At 38.7% G+C, this 18,384-nt stretch overlaps 2 protein-coding genes across 6 annotated transcripts in view; both read right to left on the bottom strand.

The window, feature by feature from the left end:
• Positions 1-24: 24 nt before the first annotated feature.
• Positions 25-10,103, bottom strand: LOC123710551 (zinc finger protein 850-like). Of its 2 annotated transcripts, none has more exons than XM_045662520.1 (5): positions 9,778-10,103; positions 8,994-9,140; positions 8,817-8,906; positions 8,515-8,595; positions 25-5,577 (listed from the first exon to the last, which is right to left on the bottom strand). In XM_045662520.1, the coding sequence occupies exons 1-5, from the start codon at positions 9,916-9,918 to the stop codon at positions 1,333-1,335; spliced, it is 4,704 nt and encodes a 1,567-aa protein (XP_045518476.1). In that variant the 5' UTR covers positions 9,919-10,103; the 3' UTR covers positions 25-1,332. The 2 variants fall into 2 exon arrangements, with proteins under 2 accessions (XP_045518476.1, XP_045518477.1); XM_045662521.1 differs by lacking the exon at positions 9,778-10,103 and adding an exon at positions 9,234-9,275.
• A 1,226-nt stretch (positions 10,104-11,329) lies between these two features.
• The window catches only part of LOC123711416 (ras-related protein Rab-37), a 33,125-nt gene continuing 26,070 nt past the window's right edge, over positions 11,330-18,384 (bottom strand). For 2 of the 4 annotated variants that reach the window (XM_045663994.1, XM_045663993.1), the window contains exons 4-6: positions 14,960-15,068; positions 13,296-13,406; positions 11,330-11,979 (exon numbers count right to left, since the gene is read on the bottom strand). In XM_045663994.1, coding sequence (XP_045519950.1) covers positions 11,738-11,979; positions 13,296-13,406; positions 14,960-15,068 — 462 coding nt within the window. In that variant the 3' untranslated portion in view covers positions 11,330-11,737. Of the gene's footprint in view, positions 11,980-13,295; positions 13,407-14,959; positions 15,069-15,711; positions 15,823-15,997; positions 16,349-18,384 lie in introns of all 4 variants that reach the window. The other 2 variants (XM_045663992.1, XM_045663995.1) reach the window with 2 other exon arrangements.

Below are 18,384 nucleotides of genomic sequence, written 5' to 3'. Positions count from 1 at the left end.
CACACATGTAAATAAAACAAAGTATTATTTAAGTCGCTTTATTCATGAAACCACAAAGATGACAAAGTACACCTCATCTATGGACAAAGCGTCATAAAGACATAAATTATCTGATTCACTTCAAATAGTTTCAATACGTACACCGTAGTTCAATAATTATTAAATTATGGAGTTTCGTCGAATGAACGAAAACTATCGCGAATATAGAAAAACTTTAATATCGTAAATTTGCTCTTAACAATTGACTGATATAATAAGCATCTAAAGAGGAAAAATTTGTATTCTCATTGTCAAGAATATCTTTCACCGTTAGAATGCAACATTATCCCCGAGTAACATAAGCTATATTTATTTCTAAAATGTTAAATATATTGTTCCAGCCGTTACCATATCCTCACTACGGCCACCATAGTTTCCGTATTTCTGCTACGTATCAAAAAGGCACTATTACAATATTTTACTTAAGTTGAACCACATAATTTGGATGCAAATCATACATGTGATTTGTTTAATATAAATGTTAAACGAGTTCAATTTTCTATAAAAGCTTTAACATAACGATTAACCGAAATTGAACATTTCGATCGATTACATCGCCATAGATGAGACGATGCAAATTTGTGGTTGACTTACGAGTAGAAAATATACAAAGTAACCTTTATAAAATAATCAGTACATTTTAATGGAAACCTAAAATAGTTCAAATCAACTCAATAAATTCCTAATTTGTAGTCAAACGTATTTACATAACCTAAATAAAATATTTATTAAAAACCCTAAGGTTTCGGTCCACCTTCGAGAGAAGGTCCGAAACGATTTTTGTCGCCACGTCGGTTATTTCCGCATTAACACTCTTGAGAGTCATTAATCATTCTTCTCGGAGATGGCGCCGCTGCCTTATAACTAAAAAGCTCTATTTTCGAAATTCGAAGACAAAACAATTTTTGTAGTGACTAAAAGCAAATTTTGGCCCATTATTTCAGTATTTTAAATACGGAAATGTATTGACTTAATTAAAATTACAAAATAACAATATATCTAGACTAAACCTAACGCAAAAGACCCAACTTAGAATAGCCTACGACTAAAACAACTTAAACTGTATTACGAATTGAATAGTTGAAATTAAAAATAAATAACACAAAATGAGCAGATTGATAAAGATCGACCGCGAAGGAGAGGAGAACGGAAAAGGAATGCCAATAAAAGAACTTCTACACTCGAGTAATACAAAACGTATTTACAGATCGGGACCACTCACGCCGCATGCGTCCGTCGGCAGTTTAGTGCCCAAATTTATAAGTCGAACTGGCTCCGAACCAGTTCTCATCATCAGTGAGCCATTTCGATGTGCCGCTGCAGGCTCTTCTTGTTCATGTAGAATCGGTCGCACATGGCGCACGGAAAGAACACCTTCTCGTTGTCCGAGTGCCTGGCCCGCGTGTGCGAAGAGAGATCGATGGCCCTTGCGAAGTACACCTTGCAGATGTTGCAGAAGAACTTGGTGGGCGTGGCGTGCATGGTGCGGTGGGCGATGAGGTCGCGTGGCGTGGCCACCCCGTCCCCGCACTGTGCGCAAGTGAACTCGCCGGGCTGCGCCGGCGGAGCGGAGCCGTCGTCCTCCGAGTCTCCGGCCGACTCTTCGTCGCCGTGCTGCGTCTCGCGGTGCGCGTTCAGTGCGTCGGCGTCGTCGAAGCGCTCCCCGCAGACCTCGCAGGCGGAAACCTCCTCGTCCTGCAGGTTGGCCGAACCGCCCTCCCCGGCGTCATAGTGCTTCTTCATGTGCACTATGAGTGTGCTCTTGCGCGTGAAGCTCTTGTCGCAGACGGGGCAGAACACCGAGTTCGGTTGGTGAACCTCGTCCATGTGGCGCTGGTAGGCCGCCCGCTTGGTGAACTCTCGGTCGCATATCCTACAGTATCTGTCGTCCGAAGGCCCGGACGCGTTCGTCGACTGGTCCATCTCGCCAGAGTCGTCGGATCGCAACTTCTTATTCGGGTTGACTACCGTCACCTCGACCTCCGGGGGCAGCCTGCGCTTGGTCAAGGGTGAGGGGGCCGACGTCGTGGTGTGGGAGACGCGGGCCAGCTGAGAGGCGTCGACGACTTCGTATTTGCTGACTTTGCTGGTCACTTTGTTCTGGGGCATCCAAAGGCCCGAGTTGTTGGCAGCCGCCTTTCCGTCCGGGGAGCGCAGGTGCCATCCGCGGTGGCTCTTCAGCGCCGCGATTGAGATGTAGCTTTTGTGGCATATTTCGCAGTCGAAAGTTTGCGGCTGCTGGGGCAGCTGATTGATACACTGGTGGTTCTGCAACGCCAGCAAACCCACGAATTGCTTTCCGCAGGTGTCGCACGGATAGCGGGCTTGGTACTCGGCGTTGGGATCGGGGCGTTCAGTCTCTCGCTCCTCGAACTCCACTTCCACCTCCTGAGTCATCTCCTGAGACTTTCCGGGGCCTTGAGAGGAGTTGTAGCCTAACAGTTCTCGCGCGTGGTCGGATTTCAAGTGTTCGTACAGCTCCAGCGTCGAGTTCAATGGCTTTCCGCATATTTTACACATTTGAACCGTCGACTTGTGGACGTTCTTTCTGTGTCGGTAATAGGACTTCTTATCGGCGAAAGATATTTTGCAAATGGTACAACTGGAGCGACTGTTGTTGACCTCGACCGAAGTGTCGGTGGCCGAAGGGTTGATGATGCCGTGCTTGGCGCGTTTATGCTTCCACAAACTAGTCTTGAGCGGAAAGCGTTTGTAACACAATTCGCACGAGAACTGCATGGGTTCTTGGGGCGTCGATTGCATGGAGTTGGTCATGTTGGCGAAGTTAAAACTGTTAAACTGAGGTGTCGATAGAATAGCCCCATTCTCGTCGGGGTTGTATTCGTCCTCCTCCGTGGAAGCGTGCATGGTGTTCTCCTCGCTGTCGTGTCTGTCGTTCAAAAGGTCCGCGTGCAACACCTTCTTATGCTTCCAAATATTTTTCTTATGCATAAAACCTTTTCCGCAAATATCACAAGAATAGGGAGCGTTGGGCACGTTACAGTTCGGTTTGAACGGACTGAATCCCGGTTGGATCATTGAAAAATGAATCGGTTTACCGATAATCTGTGGAGCAAAACTCCTGGAATCGCCCGGCCTTTTCTTATTGGATGGAACTTTGGCGTGAATACGCATATGATTCGAGAATGCCTGGCGGCTTTTAAATGTTCTGACACATATGTCGCAGAAGAAATCTGTATCTCCCGCACCTATGGTGCTCGATCCGGGATGAGTCTGTTGGACGTGTTGAGACAGCTTCTGAGGACTACTGTAAGAGTTTCCGCACAAACTGCACGGATAGAATTTGACACGCAAGTGGCTGTTTTTGTGCTCGGCCAGTTCGGAGGGCCGCAAGAATTTCTTCTCACATTGGTCGCAGTGATGCGCGACCTGGTTGTGTTCAGCGACCTGGTGGTCGGTCCACGCGTCGACCGTCTCGAATATGGCATTACATTCGGTGCACGAGTAATGGTACTCCTCAGCTTCTTCTTTCACCAGCGACATGTCCGGCTCCGAGGCATGAGTTCCCAGCATCTTGAGAGAATGTTCCGTGTAGGTATGCTTGTCGAGATCGGCGGCATGTTCGAACTTTGCCTCGCAGTGTTGGCAGTAGTGGGGGGTCTCTTCGTTGTGAATAGCTTTCAAATGTTTCACGAGGGCCTGATAAGAGCAGCATTTCTTATCACATATCGGGCAATCCGTCGGTCGTCCGTCGATACACTTGCTCTGACTGTCGGGATCGAAATTGCCGGCGTGGACGGCCACGGCGTGCTCGTTAAAGTCCTGCACGTTGCCAAACTTCTCGGTGCACAGATCGCACGCGATGTACACGGTGCATTCGCCGTTGCGGATGTGCTTCTTCCAAATAGATTTATCTTTGAATCGTGAGCCGCAATGTACGCACGCGAGAACTACGTGCGATTGGCCATCCTCGTGGACGTCGAGCACGTGCTTCATTATCAGTTGTTTTAATTGGAATTTAGCTGGACACAGCTTACAGGCGTAAGACCTCGCGTTGAGAATGTCTTTGTATTGCACTTTAACCTTTGGCTCGTCGTCGATCACTTGATCGTCGGTGATGCCGCCTTCCTTGTAGATGATTTTCCACAAATCTGTGCAAGAGTTCGACCGCATGTGGCTCAGCAGAGCACCGATATGAGAAAATGTAACGACGCAATTGTAGCACGTGTGCTTGGGGACTTTGTGCCCGTTTTTTTGCAAATGCTGGATGACCGCTTTTCTACGAGGATGTTCTCTATCGCAGCAGAGACATCTCTGCGTATTGATTTGTTCGATTATGTCCCGATATTTGAGTATGAATTCTCTTTGCGTCTTCGTAACGTATTGTTTGTCCGGATCCAGCTCTTTGGCCTCTTCTTCTCTATCTCCACCGTCGTCGGCGGTGTAATCTTCCAATTCCTCTTCTTCGTTCTCAATAGCTTCGCTGTTGTACGAATTTTGTATATCTTCGTTTATTTCCACGACAGGGGCTATTGGAGGGTCACCGTCTTGGTCGTATTCATAATTTTCTTGACTGTCATCGACGTCTTTGTCCACTTCTTCGGGTTCTTTTGCATCTTCTTCGCCATCCTCGTGATGCTCTTCGGATACTTTCTCCTGACTTTCATCGATACCATCATTTTCTTTGCCTAAATCATTCTGTTGCTCGTCTCCCGCATTTTCTTCCTCGTTATAGTTTTCTTCTGCTTCGTTCTCGGGCCGAACTTCAGTTTCTTCCTCATTATCAGGTTGACGGGCGATTTCAATTTCATTTTCTGAGTCCATATCGACCGTGTCGTAATTCTGGTTATGATTTTGGACGTCGTCCTCTTTATCGGCGTCGTCTTGGTTGATGAATCCATCGGGCTCAGACAAGATAGTTTCGACTTGGAATGAGGCAATCTCCGGTTCGGATATCAACGTTTCGGGGCTTTCGGGCCCCGAGTTAATAATTTCTGGCTCAGATACCAAAACCTCCGGTTTGGTCGTGAGTAGCGTTTTCAATATTTGAGGTTCCTTCTTTTTAATTTGCAAATCTTTAAGCGCTTTGATACGTAAAGGATAAGGCAAACTGTTCTGCGAAGGCTTGAGGCTCCTGATAGGAATCGGTTTCGGTGGGATTATTTTCTTAGGCATAAGTTTGATAGATTGTTGTAGTTGGGGCAGTTGGAGTTGCATCTTATGGCTGATGGGATTCGGCATCAACCGTGCTTTAGGATTAAATGGGTTGGGTCGCAATTTCGGTTGCATCCGGTTATGTGATTTTTTGGCCGTTATTTTGTTTGTATACCTATCGAAGCTGTGAGCTGTCAGTTCATGTCGCCTGGCATTGTGAGAATATCTATAAGAGCGGCCGCACACGAGACAGTCTTTAGACGCCAGTTGTTGGATTCCTTGACGCGCGTGTAAGGTCTCGCCCGAAGGACGCATCACGGTGATGGACACTTCGGGTACATTAGGGGCATTAAAAGCCTGATCCTCGTTCATCTCCTCGTCTTCCATTTCCATTTCCTCTTCATCTTTATCGCTTTCGACACCCTGAAATCAAATGAAAAAAAACACTTTGTTTTAAACAAATTAATGTAAATATTGGTAACCAATCAAAAATGAATTATACATTCAACTAATGTCTTGCTACATTCAGTAAAATCAGAAAATTTGGCCTGAAGCACTAAGATCAGTGAATCAAATCCTGACGAGGGAGAGGACTTTTTTGTGTTTCTGTTCAAGTCACCACATTTTATGTATTGTTTCCAAAACAAACATGGTATGTATATGTATGTATGTAATATATTTATTCATAAACAGTTACACTTTCATTTAAACCATGCCCTGCAAAACTGTTAAAGCAATTTGGCTGCAGGTAACTCGCTTCATATAAACATAGCTTATAAATTATTAAATTAGGTTACATTAATAAACTTTTTAATTTAGCAAAAGTAGGCACGTCTTATGTCCTCGGGTAAACTATTGAGTAAGTACGGTAATTTCTGATCGTATTGTTTTAAACAAAACATGTTCTTGAAATTCCCAAACACTTGCTTAAAACGGCTACAAGTTGTCTCTGGTTTAAATAAAATAAAACTTAAGTAAAATGTTATTAATTAGGTTTGTTTTAGTCCAGACAAATAATGTATAAAAAGGGGATTTTAATCTATTCATTTATCTATCTGAATCTAATTCATAATTACTATAAGAGACACTTAAAACACTAGACAACTTTTTTCTAGAATGTCACAACTCGTACAATGTTATCTGTGTCATGTTATATGTGTCATTACATAAAGAAGAAAAAAACAAGATGAAAATATTAGAGAAACAAACAGGAAAGGTTGATTCTTAAAAATTAAACATTGTCGATGAACTTCTCATAATTTAATGAGGTCCGGTTAGTTTGTTTTACTTCGAAGCATATTATTTGGTATTTTGAAGAATAGGCTCTTATTACATGTCAGTATATTAAAATAGTAAGACAGAAATTTATGCTTTACAATGAGACTAAATATTCTGATTAATTACCTAAGACCCTCTATTTAAACAGTAAATCCATTAAATACTTAAATTTCCTTCTCATTTAATATAATTAAGATTCTGTTACCATTTTGATAGGCTTTTGCCTTTGAATTATGCAATGACTTAGACAGAAATAATGTTTTTATTGGAATAATTGCTGGGGTAAATATTTGTAGTTAAGTTTAAGTGAAAACCAATTAAGGCGGGCAAAGAGTGCAAACGCAAACTGTATGTTCTTTGCAAATAGATATGCCGCATTTGAGGCAGGTCTGTGTGGTTCGTCTGTCTTTCTTAGAAGTCTGGATACAAATTCGACATCTCCTCCTATTATTGTACGAAACTCTATTTTCAACCGGGTTCAGCCTCGGTCTCTTGAGAGCGAACAACTCGCTCGAGTCGTGGCCTACATCTATAGTTTCCAGTAGACTCGAGGCCAACTCGCGAATAAATTTACGACGGTTCGAGACAGCGCTACTATTGCTGACACTCCATAATACTTGAGCGTTCACCGATGCAATATTCAAAAGCATGAAAAACAAGGATAAAGTCCAATCGTTGGTGTTCTGCATAGTTGTGCAATAATGCATCAAGACATCCACGACTTCCACGGTGGACTTGTATCTTTTATATTCCGACACGACCGTATGAGCCGGGGATCGTTTATAGTGACTCGGGTCATTGCTCAATATATTGCCAATCTTGGAATTAGCACTCACAAAGGACGTCAGAACCGTGTCGTCGTCGATGAAACCATTCAGGACCGGTTTGCATTTTCTATACGAAGAAAGGAAGATCGGAGGAATGGTTTCATCGTTAGGATTCAGTGCGGCAATGCTGAATAAGCTGTATTCTTTCCTAAGCGTATCTATTAAATTAATAGATGTGAACCAACTGTCCATTATGATGATGCGTCCACTACCCCCCAAGTGCTGCACCAATTTGATGGCAATGTCTTCTCTCCCAAAATAACTGTCTGAGATGACATCTAAATTGCTGATGTAGAAATTGTTTGGGTCTACAAGAAGCACAACTTTTATGCCGTTTCTAATTTTCTTGTTTTTTATACTATATCTTAGAGGACAAGGGCCCTGAACGGGCAACAGCGTCTCGTCTATGACTGCAATATTCCCAATCTCCATGGATGTGCGACAATTCATAGCAAATATTTCAAATACTTTTCTTATGCGCTTCATTATGTCCAATTGCATCATTCCAGAGTTATTTTCTGTATCAAAGTGAATGTTTTCAAGTAAAACTTTAAACCGCTGATATTTCATAGCTCTCTGGATGCATATCGGTCCAAAGTCCCAGAGGTCACTACATTTCTCATGAGTTGGTCTCATGATGCCTTGATAATAGAGAATACCTATTAAAGTTTTGATTTCTTTCATAGTGGTCGGAAGATTGTTGAACTTGGAAATATGTTCGTTGGTAGATGTGGAAATTAATTCCAGCAAATCATCACTCATGAGCATCTGCCACGCATCTCTTGGTCTAGGATAGCATTTCACACCATTTGTGTGTATGTTCCGTTTTCGCAGTTGTGATACTTCTTTTATTTTACCTATATTTTCGGCTAAAGATAACTTTGGCAATTTTGATAGAACAATTTTGTTCTTACAAATATAACCAGTTTTGGAATCTCTGTATGCAGCGGGAATTTCTACCTTTAATTCTGTTTCAATGTCAGAGTCGTGATCTGATATATGAGAAAATTCATATTCCTCAGTGGACTGGAGAGAATCGATAACTTCATCGTCCTTTATAATATCCAGTATAGCATGAACTCGTTGCCAGTCCATTCGAGGATCTATATTTTTCTGCGAATAAAATAATTCAGTTGAACTATTCTCTATTTCTTCTTATTTTCTAATAAAACACAAAAGCATAAAAAAGTGGAAATGGCACATTCATCAGGTGTAAAGCAACACCAAGAATATAAGTAATAAATATATTTATTACCTTATCACTTCTCGGAGTGAGTCCCAAAGATGCCAATATTGGTGGGCCTTCAGGTTGAATCTTGCTTGAGGATGCAGCTGTCTGAAAAAATTTACATCTTTTTAATAATAAAGTACCATTTTAGCTTATTAAAATAAATTAATAAGTATTCATTATAAAAATCCACCTTAAGTATTCCAAGTATTGGATGACCTTGACATGAATAAGTCCTATACTTTACCTAACCTAACAGGATAAATAATTACACTTATATTAATTTTCATAATAGACACTTTATTAGTTTAAAAAATATAATAACTTACTTCATCATCAGGATATGATCCATTGATAACCACTCCATCATCATAGCCTCCATCAGATAATCCCTCATTTGGTTCAGTTTTAATATGAATCTGAAAAACCATATTTCATAATGTAAATAAACAGAGCAACTGGAAAAATCAGTTTAGCACTAAAATTTAAAAAGAAAATAACCTCACCTCTTCTAGATGGCTGCTCTCATTATTAATCAGAGATTGTAGTTTGTTTTGTGTCCTTTCACAAACTGACTTGAATATGTGCCAGTTATTGACATTATCCATGCATTTTCTGCAGACATTAGTTGGCAATTCGTCATTTTCGTTTATCTGAAAAAATAATGATACGTGTTACGAGTTTCAATGGCACAAAGATACGCGCACTCCATCAGTGTATGACGAGCGAAACCGCGACTCACATACTATAGATATGGCGCGAGGAGAAACCGACAAACTTAGTAAGTAGGCGTAGGTATAACTCGAACGACGGGCGGCGACGAGCGCCTGCTCTTCGACCGAATAACTACATGCGAGACGGCGTCCAGCGAGCCCCACAAGGGTTGCCGCTCAATAGTCTCACACACACATCTATGCCTAGCACACTGACGCCGAGAGCGACGCTCCTCAGGCGAGAGACGAGCTGCACGAACCTGCTCTAGATAAATCAATACGCTCGCTTCCAACGCCATGCGGACCCCTCCCGTCCAGGCCCCCGGGAATAATGCCAAACCCGACCCTCATCAGGCGTTGCACACCTCGTCGGCTCCACGAAATACGTTGCAACGCGGTCACGATTCGAACGATGGCCGTGGGGCATTACAAAATGGTGGACGATCTTACGACATCTCCATCTAGACATACTGCCTGTCATTAAATCGAACAGAGGCGGATGACGAGTTCTCGTTTATACCGAGGGTCTACTTTCACTTAAAACTCCGTTCTATTACTTATTTATAGGTATTCTTACCTGAACGGACACGCAATCATTAATTTTCACAGCAAGGACGAGAGGTTCCGAGTCATCCGAACTGGTGGTAGGAAATATCGGCAGTAATTCACCTCGAGATGACAAGCACAGTCTACAAACACGATCATAATTAACACTCATTGTAAATAAACACAATTTTTTCACAATTTACACCTTTCACAATATTTAAAATAAAGACGCCATGTCACCACGAGCACTTCAACACAAAGCACTGCATATCGCTCTTGCTTGAGCACGACAGCGGCTGATGATGAGCATGAGAAGTCGATGTTCGGTCGCTATGGCAGGGTCGACTCGCCGACCACCTGTCGTTCTGCGCATGTGCGTGTACTAAGTTGACAATGCTGACAACGTGACGGAAAAAAGGGATACATAGCAGTGATTGCAAACCTTAGTGCAGGGCAATCTTTTAATATTAGTATTACACATAAGTATGATTTTTACTATCAGGGAATAATGTTAGATTATTTATATTGTACTAACAAATCACATTTAAGACAATATAATAAATTCGTGTTTCATAAAAAGTTACATTTTATCTAGTTGCATTTTAATTTAAAAGTATATTTATTAGTGGTTAAAAGTTAATATTGTTATTTTGTTTGCATATCATTGGAAATAAATCATTTATATTAGATATTCTATTCGTATAAGGATACCCAAAAGATATATTCGAATTGTCAAAATTGTTTGCTATCTCTGCTTAAATGTTTGCGTCGCAGTGCTGACAACCTTTCAAGAATGGCGCCAGATTTAAATTTTCTTAATGTTGACAGCTGCCAAATAACGCGCGAAATTTAAATGTTAAGTCCGTTTCGTTGAAATTTTTTACGTTCAAAGTTTAGTTTAATGTATATCATACAAAATTTTTTAGACGTAAAATTATTAATTTGGAACGCAAAAACCAGAAGATTTAAACATTAGATTATTGCTATAGTCTTGCTCAAGAAAATTATAACGTCTCTCTATTAGGAGAATTGAAGGATGTAGAATTATAATACAAAATGAAACAAAATATGACAAATGCTTATTTATTTCAATATTTTGCGTAAGCAACACGCATTTAATGCTACAACATTGAAGATATAACATAAATTTAGAGTGATACTTCCTATAGTTATTATTAATTAGGTTACAATGTATCATAATCTTAAGTACATAGTTTTTATTATAATATTATTGCAATCATAGATATCATTTAACAATTGTTTTTATTGTTAAAGATTTTATGTGTGAATACGATGTTTAAATGTAAATTTGTAAATACATTTCTATATTTTTTATTTTTCTTTTATGAAAAAAACTATAAATCTTTTACTTAATATAAATAGGAAATTTATATTAATTTAAAGTGTAGGTAATTGTGTAGCGCTTTTTTTAAATATTAATACATATAAATTAATGTTTTTTTTTTTAATAATTCATAGCTTCTTATATAGTTTTCTTTTAATTTAGCATTTGTTAAGTTTTAAGGTAGACTTAATATTATATGATATGAATTTATAAAACAAAAAAATATTCCTTTTTATTTAGGTACACTTAATATTATTTCAATAAGGGTATTGATACATTTTTATAAACCTTAGCTACGTTAACACCGATAAAAGCTTGCTTAAACAATTTAAACACATAAATTATAATTGATTTTTAAAAGGAATATGAACCTAGGTTGGTAAAATGTATTAAGCTTTTGTGCAAGATTTGCAAAGGAGAATAAACTGAAATAAATAGATACATAGGATTTCCACAACTTGACAGACCATGTATAATTTTATTAGGTAAAATTACAAGATATGTAAAATAAGCCGGTCATCTCTGCCTGTACAATGTTTTATATAAATGCATATTTGTGCAATCATTTCATTTATTTTACAACAATTTACAAAATACGACCTTGGTCCTGAATCATTTTTAAACGCGTTCGATTTTAAAATGGCGCTTAAGAGCACGGCGGGCAGCTAGAGCGTTGTTCTTGCGAGGGCTGCGCGCGCACGGCCAGACGCGCCGGGTCAGCGGGATCCGCTTTCACGACCAAAGCGCGTGCAACATGAGCGAACGCCGCCTCTACGTTCAACCCGGTTTTTGCTGATGTCTCCATAAACGCGACTTGATATTCTCGCGCCAAACGCTGACCCTCCTCCCGCCTCACCGCCCGCTCGAGGCCGCTGTCGGACTTGTTTCCTGGAAGAACGGTCTATTATCTATGGTATTTAAGGAAATGTGTTGGTTATTTTTAAGACCACGTCGATACAGATTAATGTAATGGCTAATATTTTACGTATTCACTTTTAAGTAGACATTTATATTACATTTAGATGAGTTTAATAATTTTAAAAATAAATAGTAGTCTAAGCGTTAAAAAGAGATTTTAAAACTTTAACGTTAAAGGTTTTACCGTTTCATGTTAATTATATATCTATCTACATATGACAAAGAATCTTAAAGTCTATCAGATTTTGTCGCTAAGGACGAAGAATGAATTTAAAATGACCACTCAGTATTATAATAAAAAATAAACAACGGATCGAAAGCTTTATTTTTGCAAAGTCCGTTACTGAGAATCTATGTAAAATAAAATATGTTTATTATGGTACGTAAGGTATTAGACAGGTATAAATTATTCCACGTCATTAAATTTGTATCGCATACATCCCTTCTCATCGACAAAGAACACAGAGGGTGTAGGCCGAGAGAAAAAGCCGGCGGAAAAAACTATCGGTAGGTACCTGGCTACTCTTTAAATAGCAAATCATCATAAAAAATGGCAAACAACACTTATTGTAAATCAAATATCGCAACTTTATTATAAGTAGCCTAGCAGTCTAGCACTAGTTCCAGGCCCTTTTATCAACTAGATAATGGTTAACTTTAATGTAAGCCTTTTTACACAGATTTTCTTTAATACACTTCTCAAATTTATTAAGAGTCTTTGGGATTTTCTTAAAGAAGATTATCCCTTTTCCTAAAAAAGAATTACTAACTATAGATAGTCTAGTACCTACGCGGAATTTGCAGGAATTTGCGTTTGTTCCGAGTGTTAACATTATGCGTATGATCTATTCTAGTAATCTAATCACAATTTTTGTATACATACATAATATTTTTTTACATAATTTTTCTTCTGCAGGATGAAAATAGTTTCGACCTCAGCAGCATGACCCCATAATGAGCCATAAGTCATTAAGTTGTGAAAGTAACTAAAATAACCAAGTCTAGCTGTATCGATATCAGTAAGTGAGCGAATCTTTTTAACCGCATAAGCTGCAGAACGAAGTCCAATCCGTTAATGAAGTTATTATTTATTGTGATTCCAAGAAATACAGTTGTATCATCCAGATTAAGCTCATTACTTTAAAAAATACTACTAATATTTAAACACGCCAAGCAAGCAAACACAAAACAATATTTATAAAGCCTATTACAAAATATTACCTGGACTAACAAAAGAGTTTTACAACTGGATTTATTCTACCGTAGGATAGAAAGTAGGTCTTTACCTAGAAGCATGATGACGACATCGTCTTGCGCGTACTCTCTTATCTCGCCGAGCCACGCGCGAATGTTGTCAAAACTGGTTTTATTTGTCACATCGTAGAGCAGGAGAAGGGCTGATAAACATAATCATTCCATAAAACATCTTAAACGATAAAGATTCAATACTGACTGCTTTTTTACTTGTCGTTAGTTATATTTATTCATTTAACCTTTTTAAACGACTTCACAAGAGTTAAAGCCAGATAGTAGGGATTTAAAAAGGTTTACCAAAACGTGGCTGTTCGTCGTTTTCAATCGTCCTCAAAACTATACTCAAGACAGAAACCGGTGGAAACATATGAGAGAGAGACAGTAACTGAACGAAAACTTGGCCGTGACTCGGTCATATTATGAAAAATATAAGTCCCGGTACGTTTTTTTTTACACACGCATGTATTTTATTAGGAACGCTAAAAAACGGCATCGGTCCTCTCCACACAAAAGGGATTCTAGCTTCAGCAGAAAACAATACTTTATTTCAACTCTCCAGAATCCATGAAGCAGAGTTTCGACCAAGCTGAAGGTGGGCAACACAGTGCTTTTATTTAGGGCTACGGCTCGGGGGGTCCTGATATTGGTGGCCAAAAGTGTTCTCCTGACCGTCCACAAATACCGCACTTCTCTTACTTCAAAGCCCTACGATTCAGCATCATCGCTTGGTTCTGTGAAACGTTTTCTTCGCGAACCGGGTCTTCTTTTCATCGAACCGGTTTCTTGATACGTTGGCAAGTCCATTGGACAGTTGAACGACTCACAATTAGACACGGAGACACGTAAGTTTGTGGATAACCTTCTTCAACTAGGGCTTTATTTTTATGACCCTTATTGGTCATATAAGAGGTATTTAATGCAGAAAGTAAAAATCAATTATTTAATGTGCAGAAATTATCCAAAAGAATTTAGTAATCAGTGAAAAATCGTCTTGTTTTATTGCCGACCACTTCTTTGGTTTGGCTGTGATGTGCATCGGCTTTACAGAATTCATCGAAATGAATTCACTTCACGCGTATTAATTTACACAATTATAAGTATACAGCCAATTAATTTCATTTAATTAACTGAAATCGACCTTTGAACGTAAATTTTCTTGAGGTGCTCGTTTTTTTGCCAAAAGAGTTTTATTGTTACTTAGGTATTTGTAATAACGATCGATGTTATTTAAATTCTACTACTTCTTAAGCACATTGACCAATTATACAATAGTCAGGACATATCTGAATATATGTTATGGCTGTCTTATTTTTTTTTCGTTTCGTTAATCGGATTTGTAAGGTATATTCGGATAATAGGTAATTATTCGCCAAAGTGATTAGGGACCGTAATAAAACTTTTCGATTATTTATCTTTGACAATGATCACAGTGTAGATTTAGTTAAGGCGAATGAAACCTACTAAACAGTATTATTAAATGATTTTGGTTTTTAAATTTCTGACCATGTTTCCCCGTTGAACATATTACAAATGTAAATTGGCTCAACTGACACAAACTGCTCATAGATGGAGCCACGAGTATCATAATTATCAAATCTTAAATTGATATTTAGTTCTAAATTAAAATTAAAAAATCTGACTTTAAATATGTTATAATTTTATTATGTAGTTTAAAAGTAATAACGTTATTACTCACCGTGAGCGTCTCTGTAATAGGCGTGTGTGACGCTACGAAAGCGCTCTTGTCCAGCTGTGTCCCATATCTGAAGCTTCACTTTGATTCCGTCCACAGCAACTACTTTATTCTGCAACAGATGGCGTTAGCTGTACAATGTTGTTCGAATTACGAATTACGTACATCAACTAAAATCGATAAGATAATTAAAAAGAAAGTATGCTACCAACAAATATGCTAAGAAAGTACCATAACATAATAATGTTTAAGTTTAATTATTTTAATAATGCGTTTAATATCAATAAGAAGGCCCCAATTTAATTAATATCTTCGTAAAATGTTAACGGTGTCTTCGCATATTTTTCATCTACCTGGGCTCTTTAAAAGTTTAAAACCGCACATCCACTAACCATCATGAAATGGGTGCTATAAATCAATGTTGAAAAAATAAAACAAAAAATGGTCGGTGCAATAAATCACTCAGTCAAAGCCGATTCAATCACAGCTGTCAAGTTGTAGGGGCGGGAACGGAAAAAGCCCGCCAAACTTTAACACCAATAGCGGAGCGGCATGCTGGCCGGTGATCCTTGTCGTTGGTCCATTTGAACTTGGAACCCCTGCTAATGTTTATTAATAATAATATGGAATGCTAATTATGTTCAGCCAGTGACATTTCATTTAAAAGCCGTTTGTTTGTAATTAAAAGATTTAGAAAAAAAGATAAAACAATCTGTAGCATGATAATGTAGGAAACTGTTATAGCTAGTGTATACCCGGAAGTCAATTCCAACGGTAGAAATGTAGTTGCCGGCAAGAAATGTGCCATCCCGGAACCGGACGAGCATGCATGTTTTACCCACGCCGCTATCTCCCAGCAACATAACCTGAAATAAAACATACATCCGTAACGTACTATCTTTTAGTTAGTTCTCATAAATAAATATGATGTTTATGATGATGAAACATTATTATAGCTATTTCGAAAAAAATAAGACGATGAACAGTGAATTAGCGCCAGGATATATCCAGGACAATACCTATTACAATAATCTTACATACCTTTCCAAAAACATCATATTTATCATCCAGTTTCCCATGCTTGTCCCATTGTTCGGAAGGAGATGGCGGATCGCTTTGAGGCATCATGCTGACATCGGACCTATCATCATCATCCCTCGCTTTAGGAAGGTTCCTTGCCCACGTTGGTCTTACGCGACCAACAATCACTCTCTTCTCCATTTGTCTATGGTCCATTGAATTTGGGTTCCACATTTTTCTGTTCTTCACTAATCACAAAATTTATGTCGAATTTATCATTGTAATTGTCTTGTTACAAATAACCGATTCAATATTCACTTTTTTGTTTTATGGAATTAAACCCTTACGCAGAGTTCACTGATATCAAAAAAACTACTAAGAAATCAATAAGACATATCGCATATCATTTAGAATAAGATTTTGATAGGTACATAGCTGAAGTTGTCTACCGAATTAAGTAACATCTAAAATAACAACGTAGTATCATGTCCGACTATGCTACTAGGTACTACACCTACAACAACTTAAATAATATAAAAAATAAAACCTTTTCAGGTCTAAAACTCTGATTTCTGTATCTATCTCTTGATTTGTCAGTCTAATAGGCAAGTAGATGACCAGCTTGTGCCTGACGCACGCTGTCGACTTTTTGGATCTAAGGCAAATCGGTTTTCTCACGATGTTTACCTTCACCGTGCGAGCGAATGTTAACGCTCATAGAAAGAAAGTCCTATTCTAAGAAATTCCAGTCCCGGTGCACAGCCGGGGATCCTACGACCTCAGGGATGAGAGTCGCACGCCGAAGGTCAACACTGCGTTTAAATTAGGTATACTGTCTACTAGTATTTAAAACATAACCAACACGAAGAATATAAAAAAAATATATTATTTTGTATTCGGTGCTGGACGCGAATGCTAAGAATACCGTGGACTCCGAAGCGCAGTAATACATCCTGGCCTAACTCCGCATACGGACTCGCTTGTCTACCATATACTGACAGCCAAGGCGATAAAAACTTAGAGAATCTGATCGTGGTTTGTAACACAGAAGGTAAAAGATCACGTGAAGATGGACCGATCAAGTGAAAAACACGTCGTCCTCAAAACTATGATAAAAGAGGCAATGGACAGAAATCGGTGGAAACGGATTGTCTGCTCCAGATATTTCCTTGCTGACCACGATGTACGGATATGAGCTACCGACTGAAGAAAGAGTTGAGAGCTCAATTAACAAGAAAGCAACCAAATTCATACATTTTTAAACGTTACGTTCCCCCGATTCCTTGAACGGCTATTCGGACGAAGACCATCTCCGGAGATATATACTCATACAATCTATAAGTATGGGCACGGATACAAGAGCAAGAATTTTCGTGTCCCATGACCTTGATGTCTGACATGACCGGAATCTAGCGATATGTGGAGGGCCGACTGCTTAATTAGCTTCAAACTTCGTCGTTGTTAGTTCAGACTTTACATGTAATAGAAAACGGTGTAACTTAGGCGTCTGTGTGTAACGGTGTAACCTGAGATGGTAATTACCCTTTGAGTCTTTTACCTAAATGATTATATGTATGATTTTGTACTTAGTAACTGTTTTTTTTGACTTTTTTAAAGAACAGTTAAGCGTTTGTAAGCACAAAACTCATTTCAAACTTTACCTAATTGCATAAGCAACCTTAAACTCGTAGTACTCGACTCTGAGTAGGTACAACTAACAATCCTATATATATACATCCTAATTTTGTATAGTATATATCTCTCTATAAATACTGACATTCGGAGGACACTTTCAATGTATGAGAACTTCGTCTTAAGGTAAGTAACAAAAGCTCATTTCAGAATATAATAAAACATTATTCAGACACGAATAAATAATAGTTTTAGTTGGCAGGTGCTGATAAGGGCTATGAAAGACCTCTCGTCACGTCTGTCAGTTGTCCTATTTCAGGCTGACAAGATGATAATCTATCCACTTCGTTCTTGAATTTTCGTCTTTTGCTTTAAATGTGAATGTGAATGAATAGGAGGAACGAGAAGTTTGCCAATTCATCGGAATATTTTTAGACTATTTTCCCAGAAAACAGAATATATATGACATTTCAGATAAAATTTATTATATTTCCTTCCAAAATAATTATACTTCCATGTTGTGTTGACTGTTTAAGCTATCGCAGAATCTACCTTTAGCTATATGGTAAGTATACCTAATTGTTTTAGTATTATAATTTCAATTGTTGTATGAAATAAATAGAGAATGTATCTGCTTAGCGGCAAAATGTAGTTACTGTTATACGTAATCGGGAGGACGTGTACCTAAAGTCGACAGCGTGTGATAGGCACAGACGGCTGATCAACTACTTGCCTATTAGAAAAAAAAACCAACTTATTTTAAATTTAAAAAAAAA

Source organism: Pieris brassicae, chromosome 6 (genome assembly GCF_905147105.1).
Source record: "Pieris brassicae chromosome 6, ilPieBrab1.1, whole genome shotgun sequence".
Classification (NCBI taxonomy): Eukaryota; Metazoa; Arthropoda; class Insecta; order Lepidoptera; family Pieridae; genus Pieris; species Pieris brassicae.
This window is presented reverse-complemented; position numbering and strand designations above follow the sequence as displayed.